The sequence below is a fragment of the Bos taurus genome, chromosome 9 (genome assembly GCF_002263795.3).
Source record: "Bos taurus isolate L1 Dominette 01449 registration number 42190680 breed Hereford chromosome 9, ARS-UCD2.0, whole genome shotgun sequence".
Taxonomy (NCBI): domain Eukaryota; kingdom Metazoa; phylum Chordata; class Mammalia; order Artiodactyla; family Bovidae; genus Bos; species Bos taurus.
Genome location: NC_037336.1, coordinates 60,382,852 through 60,405,980, shown reverse-complemented (window position 1 = coordinate 60,405,980; position 23,129 = coordinate 60,382,852). Strand labels below are relative to the sequence as shown.

Sequence of the window (23,129 nt, the reverse complement as noted above, 5' to 3'; positions counted from 1 at the left end):
GCATATTTCCATACATATATTTTGCTTGTTTTTGCATAGCAACACTTGAAGGATTAATTAGAACCTAATTAAAAAAAGGTACCATACAGTACCTGAAGCCATCATTTAATATTTTTATGTGGAAATAACTTTTTATTTAAGTAAAAATACTTAAATGGGGGCTTCCGGTTCCATATGGTACTTTTTTTATTAGGTTCTAATGTATCCTTCAAGTGTTGCTGTATGAAAACAAGTAAAATATATGTATATTCTTTTTCTAATTCTTTCATTGTACTTTTATCCCCCTTAACACTGTATCTCCTAGTTACATAAACATCTTCTTCAGAAATTGCTTTTACTTTAGCAAGATTTGCAATTGTGAGTTCAGACTCCATAAAGGATGTAACTATTTTACACTACTCCATTTCCCTAAGAAAACTATTGATTTCTTCAGTTGGCTTCTGTAAGTTTACCAAATCTGCAATGAGGTCTTTTGATGCAAACTTTTGAAGCAAATATTTTTACAGGTAGTTCCCACCTCCCAACCCCGCCTTCCTTGCCAGGGCTTGCAGAATCTTAGTTGCAAGATCTTCTTTCCCTCTCTGACCAGGGAATAAACTCAAGCCATAGCAGTGAAAGCATAGAGTTGTAGTCACTGGACCACCAGGGAATTCCCCAAGCAAATATTTTTAAACCGAATACTACTTTCTGTTCAATGTAAAGTATTTAAGAGAGTACCAGTAACAATGAGAGACTTTGTAAGGCTTAAATTATAAGGTTATTCTTTTCTGGAAGATAACTTTGCTGGAAACCTTTATTTTTGAGGCACATATGCTGTGTTCTCCGGAGAAGGCAATGGCAACCCACTCTAGTACTCTTGCCTGGAAAATCGCATGGAATGAGGAGCCTGGTGGGTTGCAGTCCATGGGGTCGCGACTGAGCGACTTCACTTTCACTTTTCACTTTCTCGCATTGGAGAAGGAAATGGCAACCTACTCCAGTGTTCTCGCCTGGAGAATCCCAGGGAGGGCGGAGCCTGATGGGTTGCGGTCTATGGGGTCGCACAGAGTCCAACACGACTGAAGTGACTTAGCAGCAGCAGCAGCAGCAGCATGCTGTGTTCTCAATAATTTTTTTTTTGATGACTGCCATCAAGTACTCATGCTGAAAACCAGTATTCAGTCAGTTGCTATGTTTTATCACTTTCATCTCCTAAATTGTCTAAAATCAATTCCCTAGGCTACCTGCCATCTGCCTCATTTTTTCTGGATCACTGCAACAGCATCTCAAAATCCTCCTTCTCAAGGCCAACAGAGCTTACTGAATGTAAATCAGATCACCAGAACCCCAAGCTTAAAAACCTTCGGTGGCCCGCCCATCTTTAAAAGTAAATTCCAAGCTCTTCGACAAGTTCTATGGGGCTTCAAGGTCTGACCCAGGCCTCTCTCTCCAGCCTCACCTCACCCTTTATGCTCCGGCAACGACGTGTGCCTTATGATTGCACACCCTCTACCCTCCCAGTTTCCACTACCTGGAAAGGTACCTGGCTAACTTTTCTTCAGAAGCGACGGTGGTTGGGGGAGAATTTAGGAAACCAGTATTCTTCCAAAACATATTCATCCAAATGAGGACTTTCTGAAAAACTTTATTCGCAAGTTGTTAAAATGGAAAAACAGGAGGAAAGGACTCGGGATCAAGATCATCTCTCTTGATGAAGTAGCAGCGGAAGCTGGCTTTATTTCCCCACCGGTCAATGGCGCAGGGCCAGCCTCTGGGGGTTAGATCCTACAGGTGCCTCTGATGCCCGCAAGTTCTAAGAGATAATTCTGGTAGCCTGACTCTAAAAAGCACTCCTCTCTCTCCCATCCCACTTGACTGGTATCCCCTCGATACCAACTCCCCGGGGTAAACTGCTTATCCTTCAGTCAGGTATCTGAGGGCAGTGCACAACAGGGCTTACTCGTCGTCATCACTTCAGCGCCCAGCACCTGTTTAGCACGCGGTTGGCGCTAAATAAATTCGTCGAATTAACAGAACAAAGAACTAAGTAAATGACAGTGCCTTCTCAGCGATTATTTCCCCCTTTCATTAAAGAGCCCCCAGACCCCGCCCTACCTCAGCCAAGGTTCTGCCCCTTCCGTACGGAAGCCCCGCCCCTTCTCCCCGCCAGGGCAGACCCCGCCCCTTTGCCTCAAACGCGAGTTTGGCGCCAACCTTGTTTTTTTTAATCCCTCCCAAAGGCGGGAACTATTAATGTGCGCCGAGGACGTGCTTTGCGTCCGATCCGATTGGCCGTGGACGCTTAGTCCCGCCTCCGGGTGCTAATAGCGAGCTGGCATTGGTGGAGATGCCAGGGAGACCAGAGTGTCCAGAGAGGATCCCAGGCTGCTTTGGGCCAGGCGGGGCGGGTAAGTTCTTGTAGGGGTCCGGTCTGCGCGGAGCTTCTGGCAAGAGTTTGCATGGCGCGGAAGTCCCTTTAGCGGAGGCTCACTGCGTCCGGAGAGCCAGGGAGTTGAAGGGAGCAGCGGAATCGGTGGGGGTTGGCGTGCGTCTAATGTCCGGGGCCCCCAGGAAGCCGCGTTCCTCGGAAGCAGCTTCTGGGTTTTCACTCCAGATCCCTCTGTGGTCCTTCGAGAGAATTCGGGAAGGGGCGGGGGCGAGGACTAGCGCAGGTAGGAATTTCGACCCTTCCTGCCCCTCCCCTCCAAAACCTATCTTTCCTTGAAATTGTCTTTTCGACCATTCTTCCTTCCCCTCCCCCCCACCAAAACCTATCTCTCCTTGCAATGTACTCGTTCAGATGTGATTCTCTGGAGGAATGGGTCTTTCCTGTGTCTGGTGATCATTGGATGTAGTTTGTTTCGGCCACTGTTACACCCAGAGAAGTTGTTTACCTTAATCTCTACAGGTATGAGAATCTTTTCCTAACACAGAGTAGACCCTAAATCAGATGTGAATGTATAATTCGTAGAGTCTCAAGATTTGCGCTTCAGACATCAACTTGCTATTGATTCTGATTCTTCCCTTTTCTTTCCCATTCTTTACAGCTCCAGCTCCAAACCTTGTCTGTCTTGAAGGCTCCTCCCCCATCTCACTCAGGGCTGTTTTGATTGGAGGGGGGACAGAGGCCTTCAGGGGAAGAATCCCCCTACCCCAATTAGTTATAGCGTTTCTTGCCATTTTGCAAAAGATCACCCATTAAAAACTTTTTTTTTTATATTTTTTTCTCTAATGAATATTCTTTTTGTCATCTGGCTTTAGAGATAGCTGAGTTCTAATCCCAGGTCTCCCTTTACCAGCTGTTGGACCTTGAGGCAAGTTTCTCTTATCTATTTCTGCATCTGTAAATTGGGAAAAAGAATAGTCTGTACCTCATAGGACGATGCTTCCTAGGGCCCACTTGACTTCGCGCTCCAGGATGTCTGGCATTAGTTGCGGTATGCAGGATCTTTAGCTGCAATATGTGACTTCTTCGTTGTGGCATGTGGGATCCAGTTCCCTGACCAGGGATTGAACCCAAGCCTCCTGCATTGGAAGCATGGAGTCTGAGCCACCGGATCACCTGGGAAGTCCCGAAACATCCTTATCTTTTACATCTCCCTAGCTATTTTCCTTTGGAGAAGGCAATGGCACCCCACTCCAGCACTCTTGCGTGGAAAATCCCATGGATGGAGGAGCCTGGTGGGCCGCAGTCCATGGGGTCGCTAAGAGTCGGACACGACTGAGCGACTTCACTTTCATTTTCAAGATAAATTAATAATGTATTTCGGAGAAGGCAATGGCACCCCACTCCAGTACTCTTGCCTGGAAAATCCCATGGACAGAGGAGCCTGGTAGGCTGCAGTCTATGGGGTCGCGAAGAGTCGGACAGGACTGAGCGACTTCACTTTCTCTTTTCACTTTCATGCATTGGAGAAGGAAATGGCAACCCACTCCGTGTTCTTGCCTGGAGAATTCCAGGGACGGGGGAGCCTGGTGAGCTGCCGTCTATGGGGTCGCACAGAGTCGGACTCGACTGAAGCGATTTAGCAGCAGCAGCAGCAATAATGTATTTAAGAGCATTTAGGTCAGTGGCTGGCACATAGGGTACAGTATGTGGTGTTTGTTACTCTTTTCCCCTTACATCATTTTAGGGATTTTGCTGTATTAGATTAAGCCTTTGCTGTGAGCCTAAAAATACCCTTTCCCTCTCCCCTGACTCTTTGTCTACATATATGTTTGTTTTTCTCTACAAATGTTTATTTCATTCCCTTGATTTTTTTTTTCTTAAAGGAAACCTCCTTCAGACTGTCTCTTGAAGACATCCTATCACAAAAGGCTAGGTGATCCTTCTCTCATCTGCTTTGCCTTCACATCTGAATTCATTGGGATTGTTCCTCAAAAGATTATGAGTGAGCTTGCAACGCTTTTCTTTCATCATCATGGTTCTCAACTTTAAAAAGTTTGCTTCTACACTTTGGTGCAACTCTCCTATCAGAAACAATTCTCTTTGTATATTGAGACACTCATTTGGAGAAAGATGAGAGCAAATGTGAAAAATCCTTCTTCCCAAGAGATACTGATACGTAATTCCTCGTCTTCTGTTTCCTGTCTTCCTTTTCAAGAGAATCACTGGTCTTTGTAACTTCAAGGGTGATCTCAGCTAGGGTAGTTATGTCTTTTTAATTGATGAAGTATAGTTGCTTTACAATGTTGTGTTAGTTTCTGGTATACAGCAAAGTGATTCAGTTTTATACATTCTTTTACTCTATATATTCTTTATCATGTTATTTTTCATTATGGTTCATTACAGGATACTGAATATAGCTTGCTGTGCTATAGGACCTTATGGTTTATCTATTTCATATGTAGTAGTTTGTATCTGCTAACCCAAACTCCTCATTTATCCCTTCCCCCCACTCCTTTTCCCCTTTGATAACTATAAACTTGTTTTCTGTGTCTGTGAATCTTTCTGTTTTGTGAATAAGTTAATCTGTGTCATATTTTAGATTCTACATGTAAATGATCTCATATGGTATTTGTCTTACTGTTTCTGACTTCACTCAATATAACAATCTTTTGGGCTAGCCATGGTGCTGAAGATAGCAATATTTCATTCTTTTTTATGGCTGAGTAGTATTCCATTGTGTATATATACCACATCTTTTTTATCCACTCACTTGTCAATGGACATTTGGATAGTTTCTAATCTTGGCTATTGTTCAGTTCAGTTCAGCTCAGTTGTGTCCAACTCTTTGTGACCCCATGAACTGCAGCATGCCAGGCTTCCCTATCCACCAACTGTGACTTGGGTTGAGTCTACCCAAAAACCCATGTCCGTTGAGTTGGTGATGTCATCCAACCATCTCATCCTCTGTCATCCCCTTCTCTTCCTGCCCTCAATCTTTCCCAGCATCAGGGTCTTTTCAAATGAGTCAGCTCTTTGCATCAGGTGGCCAAAGTATTGGAGTTTCAGCTTCAACGTCAGTCCTTCCAATGAACACCCAGGACTGATCTCCTTTAGGATGAACTGGTTGGATCTCCTTGCAGTCCAAGGGACTCTTCAAGAGTCTTCTCCAACACCACAGTTCAAAAGCATCAATTCTTCGGCGCTCAGCTTTCTTTATAGTCCAACTCTGAAATCCATACATGACTACTGGAAAAACCATAGCCTTGACTAGACAGACCTTTGTTGACAAAGTAGTGTCTCTGCTTTTTAATATGCTGTCTAGGTTGGTCATAACTTTCTTTCCAAGTGGTAAGCGTCTTTTAATTTCATGGCTGCAGTCAGCATCTGCAGTGATTTTGGAGCCCCCCAAAATAAAGTCAGCTACTGTTTGCAGTGTTTCCCCATCTATTTGCTATGAAGTGATGGGTCCGGATGCCATGATCTTAGTTTTCTGAATGTTGAGCTTTAAGCCAACTTTTTCACTCTCTCTCACTTTCATCAAGAGGCTCCTTAGTTCTTCACTTTCTGCCATAATGGTGGTGTCATCTGCATATCTGAGGTTATTGATATTTCTCCCGGCAATCTTGATTCCATCTTGTGCTTCCTCCAGCCCAGCGTTTCTAAATAGTAGCAATTATGTCTTGTCTTCTGTGCTATATACTTTTTAGACATCTTGTCCTGAATGTCCTACAGATAATTCAACATGTCTTCTTTGGTTCTCCATTTCAGTGGAAAGCATGACTACCTTGTTACGGAAGCTAGGAACTGAAGAGTTGTCTTTTGCAAATTGGGATTTTGATTATTTCAGCAAGTATTTTTTTTATTACCTACCAACCTGTCAGGCTCTATGTTGAGAGCTGGGGGTACAATGGTAAACAGAACAGACCAGGGCCTGGTCTTGGTGAAGCGTATAGTCTAGTGGATGAGACAGATATTTCTCTAGCAGTCTCACAAAAATGTAATCATAAACTGAAGAGAGGCCATGTAGAGAAAGGACACAGTGTTATAAAAATATTTAACAGATGGTTAAATTTAACAGGGTCTTCCCTGTTGATTTTGACAGTGAAGATCTGCCTGCAATGCAGGAGACCCAGGTTCGATCCCTGGGGTGGGTTGAGTCGTGTCTGACTCTTTGCCACCTCGTGGAGTGTAGGCTGTCAGGAGTCTTCCTGCATCTCTTGCATTGCAGGTGGATTCTTTACTGCTGAGCCACTGGGAAAGCCCTTAAGTCACAGTATCAAGAGGAATTGAGTGAAGCACAGTGAGAAAAGAGTACTCCCTACTGAGGCCCTGTGGTGGTAGGAACAGACTGTGTTCTGGGAGCTGAAGGAAGGCCCTTATGATCAGAGCACAGACTCCTGGAGAATGGGGGAGAATGATGCAGACTAACACTGCAGCTTCCCCAGTGGCTCAGTGGTAAAGAATCCGCCTGCAGTGCAGGAGACCCTGGTTCGGTCTCTGGGTCAGAATGATGTCCTGGAGAAGGGAATAGCAACCTACTCCAGTATTCTTGCCTGGGGAATCCTATGGACAGGGGAGCCTGGCAGGCTGCAGTCCATAGGGTCGCGTAGAGTCAGACATGGCTGAAGCGACTGGGCACACAGCACACAACACTTAGAGGAGGGTAGAGGCTGGCTCACTCAGGGCTTTGTAAGCAGAACTGTGACAAATTTGTTTTCTAACCAGGATCAGCTGGAAGCACTGAAGAGTTTTAAACAGAGGGAACATGATCATATTTGCATTTTGAAAAGACAGCTCAGGCTGTGGTTTTGAAATGGGCGATATTGGGTACTTGAATAGGTGCTTGCGTGCTAAGTTGCTTCAGTCGTGTTTGACTCAGTGCGACTCTGTGGACTGTAGCCCTCCAGGCTCTTCTGTCCATGGGACTCTCCAGGCAAGAATACTGGCGTGGATTGCCATTTCCTACTCCAGGGGATCTTCCTGACCCAGGGATTGAACCTACATCTCTTAGGTCTCCTGCAATGGCAGGTGGGGATCTTTACCACTAGCTCCGTCTGGGAAGCCTGATACTTGAATACATTTTTCCTTAAATCTTTTTGATTCTGGCACTGAAATCTCTGAGGTCTGCTTCTAATCTTTATTTCCACTGTTAATAACTTAGTCACCCCTCATTGTCTACTGTATGTTATAATAGCCTTTGCTATCTGCCTTGCTACTAATATTTTCAATACTCTTCTTGCTAGAGTTGAATGTCTGAAATGCAGATTTTTTCTTTGAAATTCATATTTGATCATTATATTTCTTGGCCTTAAAAGCTTTTAGTGGTTCCCTCACTCTGTGGTTGAAGAAGTCCAAGTATTTCACCAGACTTTCTAAAACCTCAGTTCTCACATTCTATTCTGTGGCTTGCTTGTGAACTTATTGATAGATGTTGTCAGGAAGTGTGTTTGCACGCAGGAGTCCAGTTTCACTGAACCTTGGGATTTTGGAAATCTTGGGGTAGTGAATGAGAGGGTCAGAAGTGGAGGTGCCAGTGTCTGTGTTGACTTTATTCAGTAGGTGTTGGGAAGTAATACGAAGTTTTTGAGCAGGAAATGAGATGAACAGGATTGCTTTGGAAGAACTAACTCAACAATTGTGGGTAGCATGTGTTTGGAGAGCGAAGATAACTAGGTAGCTATAGTGGAGGCTGAAACAAATTTCTTCAGCAAGAACAAAGAAAAAGGGAGAAGCATCAGTAGGGATGGTACTTAAAGAAACAGTGATATCAGGAGGTGACAGATGTTGATGGAAAGATTTTTTTTTTGGTTTTGTTTTGGACTTGGTGAGCTTGGACTTATAGGAATGTATCTATTAACTTTAGCATCTTATTGCTGACTCCTGGTTTGTATTTTAGTACAGACAGTTCCTAGTTTTCAGGCACTGAAGGAGCAGCAGAGGAGTCTGATTTGGTATCCCTGTTTTTTGTAGCTGCTCTTGCTCTCCATCTCAACTTCTTTGTGTTTGCCCATCAGATGTTGAATCCAGACTTTGCTTTGCAGTTGTAGAAAAGAAGACTGATGTCCAGGAGCTTGTCACCTTAGAAGAGTATTCAGATAATTTTTACAACGGTCCAATAGCATTTAGAACTAGTTATGTGTTATTAAATTGTAACTACAGCTCTGTGAAGTCTTCCCTGTGAGCTTTTCATGATGAATAAGATAAGTAGTCTTTTGAGTGAGAGCCAGTGAATAAACCATGAGCTTTAGTTAACGGATATAGATATATTTTGGTTAAGGGTCTTTTGGTTGATTTCCTTGTTTATTCAGCACACCTTTATTTTCATATTTGTATATTAAGTGCTGAGAATATAGATTTTTAAAACTTGATCTCTGCTTTCAGGTTGCTCATGTTCTCTCTAACTGCTATCCAGTACAGCAACCTCTAGCCACATATGGCCATTTAACTTTTTTTTTTTTTCTTGGCCATGCTATACAGCTTGAGGGATCTTAGTTCCCTAACTAGGGATTGAGCCCCCGTGCCCCCAGTGATGGAAGTGTGGAGTCCTAACCACTGGACCACCAGGGAACCCCCTCTTTAACTCTTAAGTTAATTAAAACAAGCTACAATTTAAACATCAGTCTCAGTGTGTTAGGCCAAGTAATGGATTCACTAATATGTCCATGTTCTAATCTTAGGAACCTATGAATATGTTGCCTTACGTGGCAAAAGAAAGTTTTCAGGGAATTCTCTGGTCCAGGTTAATGGAGAAGAGTGTTAGAATCCAAGGTATGGATATTATGTGTGCTTATTGCTCCTTTGCTGGTGGAGCAAAGAAGTATCAATACATGTGTGTCTACTAACTCATGTATATACATGCACCTATAATTATGTCTAATCATCTGTATCTATGTTGAGTTAAATGTATGTTCTTACTGATGTCTTCAGCTATCATCTATTACCACAGGGGTCATTTTTAGTATATTCTCTTGCTTTTCTGTAACCTTCTGCTTCAGTAGCAAGAAACCTGGCTCTCACTACCACCCACTGATTAAATCATTCAATTCCAATATACATATATAACAGATCGGAACTGTTACTTTGTACCCTAGTGGGAAGCAACTTCATCAACTAGAAGACAGTGCTTATACTAATTGAGATTTTAATGCTATACCATCTTCCATTTGGGGGGATAAATCTTACTTGTCCTTAGTGTACTTTTGTTTTTGTTTTTTGTTTAATGTCTTGCTGGATGCAGTTGGCTAATACTTTTAAAAGACTGTTTCTATGTTCATAAGAAAGATGGACCTAAAGTTTTCCTGTCTTGTAATTTTCCTGTTTTGTCCTGTCTTTGCCCAGTTTTGATGTCTAGACTGTACTAACCTTACAAATCTTGTCTCTCAGCCTTTCCCCCCCATTTGTTGTCTGGAATAGATTTTATCTCTTCTTTGAAGGTATGATAGAATTACAAGTTTCTTTATGAGTAGATTATTGTATTGAACTATTTAATCATTATTTAATCATCCCAGATTAACTACTGTGTTGAATTATTTTAAAATGTGTTCATATTTTCGGTTTCTTCTTTAGTCAGTTTTGACAAGTTACGTTTTTCTAAAAAGCCATCCGTTTGATTGAACTTTGAAATACATTTTGTTAATAACTTAATCTCTGCTGTGTGTGAGACTGTTGTGCATGTGTGCTCAGTCGCTCAGTCGTGGCCAACTCTTTGGGACCCCATGGACTGTAGCCCGCCAGGCTCCTCTGTCCATGGGATTTTCCTGGCAGGGATACTGGAGTGAGTTGCCATTAGGGGATCTTCCTGACCCAGGGATCGAACCTGAGTCTCCTGCAGCTCCTACGTTGGCAGGCATGTTCTTTACTGCTGAACCACTGGGGAAGCCCTTGTGAGGCCATACTCCTTTTCTATTCCTAATGTTGTTCTTTCTTTTTCTTTATTAGTTTTGCTAGGTATATGTCTATTTGATTTGTCCTTTTAAAGAGCTATCATTTATTTTTATTCATCTTTAGAGCGTTGTTTCTTTTCATTAATTTATGTTTTTTATGTGTTTCTTTCAGTTTACTTTGTTCTTTTTGTTGAGTTGGATGACCTAATTAATATTTTGTATTCTTTTCCTAAAAATTTATTTCATGCTATAACTTTTCCTCTAAAAGTATTTTTGTTGTATCCCACAAATGTTTTGTAGTATATACATTGTTAGTTCTGTGTATTTCCTGATTTCCATTAATATTTGTTCTTTGCCCTATGTTTGTGGTTTTTGAAAGTAATTGGGAAATTTGAAAATGCACTGTTAATTTCAAACTTTATTAATAAAAGCATGTCTGAAATTTGTTGAAACTCACTGTTACAATATGTTGTCCATTTTTATAAATGTTCTTGGAAGTAATACAAGTATAGTAATTTAGTGTAGGTAATATAAAAATCATCAGATCAAATCTGTCAATTTTGTGTTCAGAGCTATATCTTTAAATCTCTTTTAACTGCTTGATTAGCAGAGTGTATTAAAACCTCTGTTGCGATTGCCTACAAGTATCAGACAAAAGCCACATGGTAGCTTTGAAAGAGAAAGTGTATTAGAAAGAATTGTTAACAGCAAGTTGGAATAACTGGGAATTGGTTAGTAAAGAGTTAAAGATAACCCTAAGAAAGAAGGAGTAGCAGATACAGGATCAGCCACTACCTTTAGGGTTGAGATAGATCATCCAGAGAAAACCCATCTCCCCACCATTGGAAAGAGTGTGGCCCAGGCTAATTGAATGGTGGAGAAATTGCTAAGTGCCTTGCTGGTGACAGTACTTTGGACTTAGCAGAGGAGCTGCATAGGGAAGCCCCTAGATGCTATTGGGTGCTGTGGGATCCAGGAGTTGGAGAAGCTGCCCTCTCCATAAGCCTAGCAGGAGAAAGCTATGTCCTGCAGGAGTCCATTGTAATAGCAGCCTTATGTATAGGAGGCAAGCATGTAGAAAAATTGTGCCCTTGCAGAAACCTAGTGCTGGAGAAGCTGTGTACTGTAAGTATTGAATGCTGGGGAATGCTGGCTCTGCAGGAACCTGGCCAGCTAGACACACTGAAAGTAGGAAGAGAAACCCCTTCCTTTCCAGGGTCCCTTCAGCACTCTCTACTGACAAAACTGTACATAGGGCTAGTTAGCAAAGGAGAAATATTTTCAGGGCCTACCTCCATTATCACACAAGGGTAGATAGGGAATAAAGAGGCATCATAATTCCCACAGTTCCTTTAACTTTATGTGTATATACATATATATAAATAATTCTCAGAGACAATTTTGAAGATCTCTTAGTGCTACATCTATTGTGACTAATAAATGAGCAATCACTTTTCTCTTAAATTTTAAAAGTAATTTAAATGTATATGTATTATTTGGTGGTAGGAGCCTAGAAAGTAAGGTTTGCAGACGGTGATCCCATAAACAATTGGAGGAAAAAAGTTTAAGACAGGTGAGGGGCAAAAACTCAGGATTTTTTGGATCTCTTGTATTTGCCAATTTTAAATAACCAAGACAAGCAGAATCTTTTTTTTTGTTTTTAAAGTAATAACTACCAATAGTAAAAACTGAAACTGTGAAATGATATGCAGTGAAGGCTTTGATCTGTTTGATCTGTTTAACCAGGTCATCAGATTAATTGGTCACCATTTTGTGGGGAAAAAAAGCCATTGAGTGATGCTCCCTTCAGTTTGCAGCTAGTAGTAGGTTACTGCCAGGAAACCTGTGAGTTTCTTCTCCATCAGTTGTGTGCTGCTTTACCAAGAGTTAGTTGTGTTACTTGCCAAATGTGATTATGCCATTTTTGTGTTTTGTAATTATTGCGCAGGGTATAACAGAGTTGATTAAACATATACGTATACTTTGATTTTATCTAAAGGCATAATATATAAATTATATCTCTTGTGGTAGAATCATGACCTTTCCTTTGAGTATACATCCAGTGATTAGAGCTCTGACTTCCTTGCACACCAAGAAGATGTTGCTTGGGATTTCCAGGACTGTTTTCATTTGAGTAACAAATTCTATACTTCTGAGTCCACCTGAGTACAGACTAGATTTTCTCTTCTAGTATTTTGGATTATGTCACCGTCACTTGACTTGACAGCAATTGTAAGTGTCTTGCTTCTCACCTTTTAGACTTTCTAGAACATTCACTCTAGTTTTCCCTGGTAAATAGCTGAATAGTAATCCCACTCCAGTATTCTTGCCTGGGAAGTTCCATGGACAGAGGAGGCTGTTAGGTTATAGTCCATGGGGTCGAAAAGAGTCAGACATGACTTAGTGACTAAAATAACAACAATCATACTTTTACTTAGAAAAATAAGGAGATAAACATAATTGGATTTGAAAATAGATGCACCTGGTTGTTGGTAGGTTATCTCAGTTGATGAGAGCAGAGGTATGCAGGCACAGGTACCCTTAATAACCCCAAATAGCCATAGTGGCCATAGTTCATTGACTGTGGGCAACATTCATATACCTTACAGGCAGAATGGAGAGTGTCAGATCAGTTCAGTTCAGTTCAGTCACTCAGTTGTGTCCGACTCTTTGCGACCCCATGAATTGCAGCACGCCAGACCTCCTTGTCCATCACCAACTCCTGGAGTTCACTGAGACTCACGTCCATCGAGTCAGTGATGCCATCCAGTCATCTCATCCTCTGTCGTCCCCTTCTCCTCCTGCCCCCAATCCCTCCCAGCATCAGAGTCTTTTCCAATGAGTCAACTCTTTGCATGAGGTGGCCAAAGTCCTGGAGTTTCAGCTTTAGCATCATTCCTTCCAAAGAAATCCCAGGGCTGATCTCCTTTAGGATGGACTGGTTGGATCTCCTTGCAGTCCAAGGGACTCTCAAGAGTCTTCTCCAACACTACAGTTCAAAAGCATCAATTCTTCGGCGCTCAGCCTTCTTCACAGTCCAACTCTCACATCCATACATGACCACAGGAAAAACCATAGCCTTGACTAGACGGACCTTTGTTGGCAAAGTAGTGTCTCTGCTTTTGAATATGCTGTCTAGTTTGGTCATAACTTTTCTTCCAAGGAGTAATCGTCTTTTAATTTCATGGCTGCAGTCACCATCTGCAGTGATTTTGGAGCCCCCAAAAATAAAGTCTGACACTGTTTCCCCATCTGTTTCCCATGAAGTGATGGGACCAGATGCCATGATCTTAGTTTTCTGAATGTTGAGTTTTAAGCCAACTTTTTCACTCTCCTCTTTCACCTTCATCAAGAGGCTTTTTAGTTCCTTTTCATTTTCTGCCATAAGGATGGTGTCATCTGCATATCTGAGGTTGTTGATATTTCTCCCATCAGTCTTGATTCCAGCCCAGCGTTTCTCATGATGTTCTCTGCATCTAAGTTAAATAAGCAGGGTGACAATATACAGCCTTGACGTACTCCTTTCCCAGTTTGGAACCAGTCTGTTGTTCCATGTCCAATTCTAACTGTTGCTTCCTGACCTACATACAAATTTCTCAAGAGGCAGGTCAGGTCGTCTGGTATTCCCATCTCTTTCAGAAGTTTCCACAGTTTATTGTGATCCACACAGTCAAAGGCTTTGGCATAGTCAATAAAGCAGAAATAGATGTTTTTCTGGAACTCCCTTGCTTTTTCAGTGATCCAGTGGATGTTGGCAATTTGATCTCTGGTTCCTCTGCCTTTTCTAAAACCAGCTTGAATATCTGGAAGTTCACGGTTCATGTACTGTTGAAGCCTGGCTTGGAGAATTTTGAGCATTACTTTACTAGCGTGTGAGATGAGTGCAATTGTGTGGTAGTTTGAGCATTCTTTGGCATTGCCCTTCTTTGGGATTGAAATGAAGACTGACCTTTTCCAGTCCTGTGGCCACTGCTGAATTTTCCAAGTTTGCTGGCATATTGAGTGCAGCACTTTCACAGCATCATCTTTCAGGATTTGAACTAGCTCATCTGGAATGCCATCACCTCCACTAACTTTGTTCGTACTGATGCTTTCCAAGGCCCACTTGACTTCACATTCCAGGATGTCTGGCTCTAGGTGAGTGATCACACCATCGTGATTATCTGGGTCGTGAAGATCTTTTTTGTACAGTTCTTCTGTGTATTCTTGCCACCTCTTCTTAATATCTTCTGCTTCTGTTAGGTCCATACCATTTCTGTCCTTTATTGAGCCCATCTTTGCATGAAGTGTTCCCTTGGTATCTCTAATTTTCTTGAAGAGATCTCTAGTCTTTCCCATTCTGTTGTTTTCCTCTATTTCTTTGCATTGATCGCTGAGGAAGGTTTTCTTATCTCTTCTTGCTATTCTTTGGAACTCTGCATTCAGATGCTTATATCTTTCCTTTTCTCCTTTGCTTTTCGCTTCTCTTCTTTTCACAGCTATTTGTAAGGCCTCCCCAGATAGCCATTTTGCTTTTTTGCATTTCTTTTCCATGGTGATGGTCTTGATCCCTGGCTCCTGTACAATGTCATGAACCTCCGTCCATAGTTCATCAGGCACTCTATCAGATCTAGTCGCTTAAATCTATTTCTCACTTCCACTGTATAATCATAAGGGATTTGATTTAGGTAATACCTGAATGATGTAGTGGTTTTCCCTACTTTCTTCAATTTCAGTCTGAATTTGGCAATAAGGAGTTGATGATCTGAGCCACAGTCAGCTCCTGGTCTTGTTTTTGTTGACTGTATAGAGCTTTCCCATCTTTGGCTGCAAAGAATATAATCAATCTGGTGATGTCCATGTGTAGAGTCTTCTCTTGTGTTGTTGGAAGAGGGTGTTTGTTATGACCAGTGCATTTTCTTGGCAAAACTCTATTAGTCTTTGCCCTACTTCATTCTGTATTCCAAGGCCAAATTTGCCTGTTACTCCAGGTGTTTCTTGACTTCCTACTTTTGCATTCCAGTCCCCTATAATGAAAAAGACATCTTTTTTGGGTGTTAATTCTAAAAGGTCTTGTAGGTCTTCGTAAAACCGTTCAACTTCAGCTTCTTCAGCGTTACTGGTTGGGGCGTAGACTTGGATTACTGTGATATTGAATGGTTTGCCTTAGAAACAAACAGAGATCATTTTGAGATTGCATCCAAGTACTGCATTTCGAACTCTTTTGTTGACCATGATGGCTACTTCATTTCTTCTGAGGGATTCCTGCCCTCAGTAGTAGATACAATGGTCATCTGAGTTAAATTCATCCATTCCAGTCCATTTTAGTTCGCTGATTCCTAGAATGTCGACGTTCACTCTTGCCATCTCTTGTTTGACCACTTCCAATTTGCCTTGATTCATGGACCTGACATCCCAGGTTCCTACGCAATGTTGCTCTTTACAGCATCGGACCTTGCTTCTATCACCAGTCACATCCACAACTGGATATTGTTTTTTCTTTGGCTCCATCCCTTCATTCTTTCTGGAGTTATTTCTCCACTGATCTCCAGTAGCATATTGGGCACCTGCTGACCTGGGGAGTTCCTCTTTCGTATCCTATCATTTTGCCTTTTCATACTGTTCATGGGGTTCTCAAGGCAAGAATATTGAAGTGGTTTGCCATTCCCTTCTCCAGTGGACCACATTCTGTCAGACCTCTCCACCATGACCCGCCCGTCTTGGGTAGCCCCACGGGCATTGCTTAGTTTCATTGAGTTAGACAAGGCTGTGGTCCTAGTGTGATTAGATTGACTAGTTTTCTGTGAGTCAGATAAGTTAGTGAATGTCAGATAAGTCAAGATGTTTTTAAACTGCTTTGGATTCTTATGTTGCTTCCAGTCTCGTGCTATATCGAATATTCCTGTATATACATATTTGTAATCATGTGCTTGATATATCTATAGAGCAAATTACTAGACATGAAATTGTTTAAATTGCATTTAAAAACTTGATAGCTGTTTCCAGATTACCTCCTTAGAGTTTGTACCAGCATATGCTCTATGTATGAGAGTATATATGAGCATTGTTTAGTTGCTAAGTCATATCTGATTCTTTTGCAACCCCATGAACTGTAGCCTGCCAGGCTCCTCTGTCCATGGGATTTCCCAGGCAAGAATCTAGGAGTGGGTTGCCATTTCCTTCTCCAGGGAATCTTCCCTACTCAGTTATCAAACCCACGTCTCCTGTTTTGGCAAGCAGACTGTACCACAGAGCCACCTGGGAAGCCCATGAGAGCATATATGTCATTTTCCCCACACCTTTACCAGTCTAGTGTAGTATCAAGCTCTTTGCAGTTTGCCCATCTTACTCCCTTGTTGTTGAAAACATGTATGTCTAGAGCCTCATGTATTTCTAAGATTACCCCCATGTTTGATGATTTGTTAAGAGGACCCACAGAACTCACCACATGTTTGCACTTACTTAGTGTGATAGTTGGCTTATTTTAGTATAAAAGTTAATTTATATTTTTGTGTACTTTATAAAATTGGCATTGTTTACTTTGTGATATGGGTTAATCATATCAGCAAATTTAAGATTTTTTGTTTTATAGTTTTAGCTTTTAGAAAACGCCAGACATTAAAAAAAAAAACAGCAGAGTGAACTCTGTCATTGTGTCCAAATTTGAAAGTTATCTTTTAACTTAAAGCTAAGTTTAGTCTCTGAATTGTGAGGTTGATTTTAACGGTGGAGAATATTTTTATTTAATACCTTAGATGGCGACTATCAAAAAGAAATAGGATCATGGCAGCAGATGATGACAATGGTGATGGAACAAGTTTATTTGATGTCTTTTCTGGTAAGAGCTCATTTTAAATGTTTTTCTAAATTTATTTAATTATAAAGTCATATATTTATTCTCATTGATAACACTGTCATTATCAACTTTTTCTCCTCACATGTAAATGAATACAATGAAGTGCTTGGCAAATAGAAAGTGCTTAGTAAGTGAGAACTTTCTTATTTTATACTTTCAGGCCTCTTAAATATAATAAAATTAACAACTTTGCCAGTATAAGCAGTAGTGATTTTTTATTGTCATATTAAAAAATATAAGGGAAAAAATATAAGTAAAAAAGCTGGCTTAAAACTCAACACTCAAAAATGAAGATCATGGAATCCAGTTCCATCACTTCATGCAAACAGATGGAGAAAAAATGGAAATAGTGACAGACTATTTTGGGGGGCCAAAATCACTGTGGATAGTAACCATTAAATTAAAAGACACTTGTTTCTTGGAAGAAAAGCTATGACAAATCTAGACGTGTGTACGTGTTAAGTTGCTTCAGTTGTATTCAACTTTTTGCACCACCATGGACTGTAGCCCACCAGGCTCCTCTGTCCATGGGATTCTCCAAACAAGAATACTGGAGTGGGTTGCCATTTCCTCCTCCCAGTGATCTTCCCGACCCAGGGATCGTACCCACATAGCTCCTGGTTGTCCTGTGTTGCAGGCGGATTCTTTACCATTAAGCCACCTGGGAAGCCTGACAAACCTAGACAGTATATTAAAAAGCAGAGACATCACTTTGCCGACCAAGGTCCATCTAGTCAAAGCTATGGTTTTTCCAGTAGTCATGTACAGATGTGAAAGTTGGACCATAAAGAAGGCTGAGTGCTGAAGAATTGATGCTTTCAAACTGTGGTGCTTTAGAATACTCTTGAGAGTCCCTTGGACAACAAGGAGATCAAACTAGTCAATCCCACAGAAAGTCAACCCTGAATATTCTTTGGAAGGACTTGATCCTGAAGTGCCAATACTTTGGTCACCTGATGCAAAGAGCCAACTCATTGGAAAAGACCCTGATGCTGGGAAAGATTAAGGGCAGGAGGAGAAGTGGGCGGCAGGATGAGATGGTTGGAATGGCATTATCGACTCAGTGGACATGAGTTTGAGCAAACTCTGGGAAACTGAAGGACAGGGAGGCCTGGTGTGCTGCAGTCCATGGGGTCACAGAGAGTCGGGCATGACTGAGTGACTGAACAGTGAACAAGGGGAATTCCCTGGCGGTCCAATGGTTAGGACTTGGTGCTTTCACTGATAAGGTGTATGTGTATGTGTTTATATATATATCCACACACACACATATACCATATATATACTTCTATATATATGTGTGTGTGTGTGTGTGTGTGTGTGTATATATGATAGATACTTGTTACTCTTGAAATTGATATTTCCAGTAAATGGAGTGGTACTTGCTTATTGTTGTTTTGGGAAGAATTAATAGTCACAAATAGATTATTAGTTTGAAAGAGATAGCCAAGACCTAATAGTAAAATAAGCTCATAAAATGGAAATATTTTTAGTAATATACAGATTTTAAACTTCCAAATCCTGACATAACATTTTAGTTCTTTGGTCTTAATTATGCTATGACAATCTCATTAAATTTTTTGAGGATATAGTTGTATATTTATTGATCAGAATTATGAATGCTATAGAATGAAAAGGGCACTTGTAAAACATGTTTAGTAGAATTCCATTTTTGCTTGATGGTGATTTAGTCACTAAACCATGTCTGACTCTTGGACCCCATGGACTGTAGCCTGCCAAACTCCTCTGTCCATCAGATTCTCCGGGCAAAGAATACTGGAGTGGTTTGCCAGTTCCTTCTCCAGGGGATCTTCCTGCCACAGGGATCGACCCCAGGTCTAATTCCAGGCAGATTCTTTGCTAACTGAACTATGAGGAAAAATATGTTTAAAAAAATAATATCCATAGACATGAATAGATTCACATGGAATATGGCCGTCATAACCACTCTGGATAGCATTATTTGTTTTTTGGTGTCATTTAATTATTTTTGCTGATGTTTTTTCAAATTGTTATGCTGCTATATATTTGTCTTACAATATTTTTTCTTTGAAAAATTCTAAACCAATTAAAAAATGGAAAGTATAATATAATGACCACCTTTACTTTTGATTTAATTCATAAGTATCACAACTGTAACTCTTATTTTGAAGGACATAACTATTTTGTTATTCTCATTTGCTGGAAATAGCTGTTTTCATTTCTGTATATTGCTCTCTCAAGTTTTTGTCCACATGCATACATTGTTTGATAGTCAGATACACAGTGTACATTTTTATTTTTACTAGTTAACAATTTCACAAACATTTTTATTCCTATAACATTTTTGTACTTGTCTTCTATTATATCTGTAGTTTCAGACTTATAGAAAAGTTGCAAGAATAAGAACATGAAAGGAGCCTTTTACCTATGCCTGTGGCTTTAACACTGTGCACATACTTTTTAATTTATACACATACATACACACAGTTTTTTCCCTGACCTATTTGATAACCAGTTGTATACATTATGGTACCTTACATCCAAATACTTCAGTGTATATTTCACGAGCAAAAGTTGGTTTTCTTACATAAAGACAGCATAATCATCAATTTCAGTAAATTTAACACTAATTCTATAATTTTATTTAGTCTGCCATCTTTATACCAGTTTTATCAGTTACTACAATAATGTCCTTTATTGCTGTGATTGGATTTAGACCTATCATTTTAAAAGTTTAGTTTGTCTCATCAGTTTTTTTCCTTTCTGATTTTCTTGCCTTTTTCAAGTATTTGAATGTATTTTAGAATTTCATTCTGATTTACAAATTAGCTTTTTGGTTATACCTTTCTGCAGTGGTTTTTATAATTGGTTGCTCAAGGGACTGCAATATACATCTTTAACATTTTATAGTCTAGTTATTAAAAGGTGAGAATCTTTATGTAAGATGTAGAGTCTTGTACATATAGTTGCATTTGACCTCTTCCATCCCTTTTTGTTAAAAATGTCTCGAACCCCATGGTACAGTGCTGTAATTTTTATTTTAGCCTGTTGTATGTATCTTAAATAAACTAAGAGGAGTTAAACCAATTAAGATGAAATATTAGTCTTTTGTATTTACTCAGTTATTTACCGTTTTTGTCCTTCTAGTATTCTCTAGTATCCTTCTAGCATCACTTTCCTCCCCGTTGTCTCTTTTCTTCTGGGACTCCAGGTATATAGTATGTGAGAACTCGGGATATTCTATAGGTTAGTAAGTGATCTTTTTAAAAATATTTTTTCCTCTAGTCTTGCAATTGGATAATTTATTGATCTGTCTTCAAGCTCACCGCCTCTTCTGTTGAATCTTTTTACCTTAGGTATTGTAGTTTCAGTTTTAGAATTTTCATTTGGTTTTGGAGTTGTTTTTATTTGTCTACCAAGATTTCCTTTGATAAATTTTGAATTGCGTTTAGGACATTGTAAATGTTTGAGATATATGATTCTGTTATATTCCTCTGAAAAGTGCTAGTGTTTTGATTTTAGCAGGCATTTATCTCAACTGAACTTGATCTTCTGTCTTCCCTGTGGTGAACAGTAGCTGAAATCTCTGTTTAGCTACAGAGATTTTTTAGGTTTTAGCTGGACTCCTGGGAGTTTTAACCTTTACTTATGTTATTCAGATTTGGGCACAATTTGGGGAGTCCTCTATGGCTCTTTGGATTTCCTCTTTCTAGTTGCTGTTATCACCCCCAAAATTTTTTCTCTAGTTCTTCAAGCTATTAGGACTAGAAGTGTCCATTTGAGTTTCTCTGCCTGCTGTGGCTCCAACTAGGGCTTATCTTTGCACAAAAACTTGTTAAACAAAAAAAAAAGGGGGGGTAGGAATTCATTGCTTTTTGCAGGGGTCATCTCCTCTCCAGTTTTTGCCTGCTTTGGATTGCTATTTAGTTCTTCAGATAGATTTTTTTTTTTTAATTTAGCTACAGTTTGCATATAATATTACAGTAATTTCAGATGTACAATATAATAATTCCATATTTGTATATATTGTGAAATGATTACACAGTAAATCCAGTGATAGAGCATTAACTAAAGTTAGCTTTTAGTATTTTGTTTAGAGTTTTTATTTTTGCAGGAAGATTGTTCTGATACTGGATTGGGAATCTTCTGACTAGTATGGTTTTGAAAGTGAGTTTTTAAGTCTGTATCTATGTACTAAGATGTGCATGTTTATAAGGACGTACAAAAGCTTCTAAACAGTTTTCTTTTTTGGCACAAGACTGATACTCCTTTTCTGGTCCTTCAGAGTAGAAATGGAAAAACTTCACTAAGTACACAGAGTCAGTTTTAACTAGTCTTTGATTTTTTTTTTTTCCCAGCTTCTCCTCTTAAAAATAATGATGAAGGTTCTTTGGACATATATGCTGGGTTGGACAGTGCTGGTTCTGGTATGTAAATTCTGTAACAAACTACTGTCTCATTTTGTTTGGTCAGTCTGTTGGAAGTGTTTATTTTGTTGTTACCAATTCCTGGCATAACTCATAGCTTCTCAACAGTTTGCCTTTTCTTTGAAGTGATTGTACTCAGGTAACTATTTTTCACCCAAATCTTTATTGGTGAAAAAATTAGCCCTTAGGTTTGTTTTTCATCTGGGTGTCAGATTTAATCAGACCTTATGGAAGAGTATTTTGTACCATTGAAAATAAAGCTGGTAGTGGTGACTACATATATTACCTTACACACTGTTACAGGCTACGTGATATAAGAACTCTTTTGAAAAGGGTAGGTACTATATATATTTTCAAATGAATCAGTATGAGTATAATATGCAGAGTCTAATGACCTGTCTAATTGAGAAAACTTCTGCAATCAAATTTTTCAAAGCTTCAAACAAATATGATCTTTACGTCTGATTTGTTGACAAATTTGTTTTAGGTAAAGTGGTTTTCCAGTTCTAATCTGAAATTAGTATAGATTTAGATGAAATACAAAAGATGGAGAAATGTATAGCTCTTTGGGTAGAGGTAGACACTATATCAAAACGCTTAACATGTATATTTTTCTTTTTTTACCCTAGTTTTATTGAGATATAATTGACTTATAATATTAAGTAGGTTTAAAAATGTATAGTATGTTATTTTATCAACACATAAATATTGTTCACTTAAATATTGTGAAATGGTTACCACCATAGCATTAGCTAACACCTGTATACCATCACATGATTACCATCTCTTTAAGATTACTCTCAGCAATTTTTGATTATATAAAATAGTGTTATTAACTATAATCACTATGCTGTACATGATATCCCCGGAACTTAATAATCTTATAGCTGGATGATAGTTTGTACTTGTCCACAAACTTGAAAGAGTTTGATCAATATCTCTTTTTCCCCACCCCTAGCCCTTGGTAACCATTTTTAGTCTCTTTTTCCATACATTTCAGTTTTTAATTTTTTTTTTTTTTTTGGCCCCTCTGCCGGGCTTATGGGATTTTAATTCTCCCGTCAGGAGTGGAACCCGTGCCCCCTGCATTGAAAGCATGTAGTCTTAACTTGTGCACTGCCAGGCAGTTCCCTTTATTGAAATATACTTGACTTACATTGTTTTGTTAGTTTCAGGTATACAGTAAAGTGATTCAGTTAGATAGATAGAGATATATTCTTTTTTTGTCTTCTTTTCCATTATAGGTTATTATAAGATATTAAGTATGGTTGCAGATTTTAAATTCAGGTTTTTAATTCGAGTTGATTTCTGTGTGTGCTATATAAATATAAGGGTCTACTTTCTTTCTTTTGCTTGTGGCTGTCCAGTTTTCCCAGCACCATCTATTGAAGGGACTATCCTTTCCCCATTGTATATTCTTGGCTCCTTTGTCATAAGCTGGGACCGTATACGTGTGCCTGCCTGCGAAGCCACTTCAGTCGTGTCTAACTCTTTGCAGCCGTATGGACTGTGGTCTGCCAGGCTCTTCTGTCCATGGGATTCTCCAGGCAAGAATACTGGAGTGGGTTGCCATGTTCTTCTCTAATGGATCTTCCTGACCCAGGATCAAACCCAGGTCTCCTGTGTTGCAGGCA

At 39.8% G+C, this 23,129-nt stretch overlaps 1 protein-coding gene across 3 annotated transcripts in view; it reads left to right on the top strand.

Annotated features, from left to right (window-relative positions):
* The first annotated feature begins 2,331 nt into the window (after positions 1–2,331).
* Positions 2,332–23,129, top strand: part of CASP8AP2 (caspase 8 associated protein 2) — a 35,048-nt gene continuing 14,250 nt past the window's right edge. Inside the window, exons 1-3 of one of the 3 annotated variants that reach the window (XM_010808514.4) lie at positions 2,332–2,387; positions 16,986–17,068; positions 21,427–21,495. In XM_010808514.4, the coding sequence (XP_010806816.1) occupies positions 17,014–17,068; positions 21,427–21,495 (124 nt within the window). In that variant the 5' untranslated portion in view covers positions 2,332–2,387; positions 16,986–17,013. The other 2 variants (XM_010808515.4, XM_059889880.1) reach the window with 2 other exon arrangements.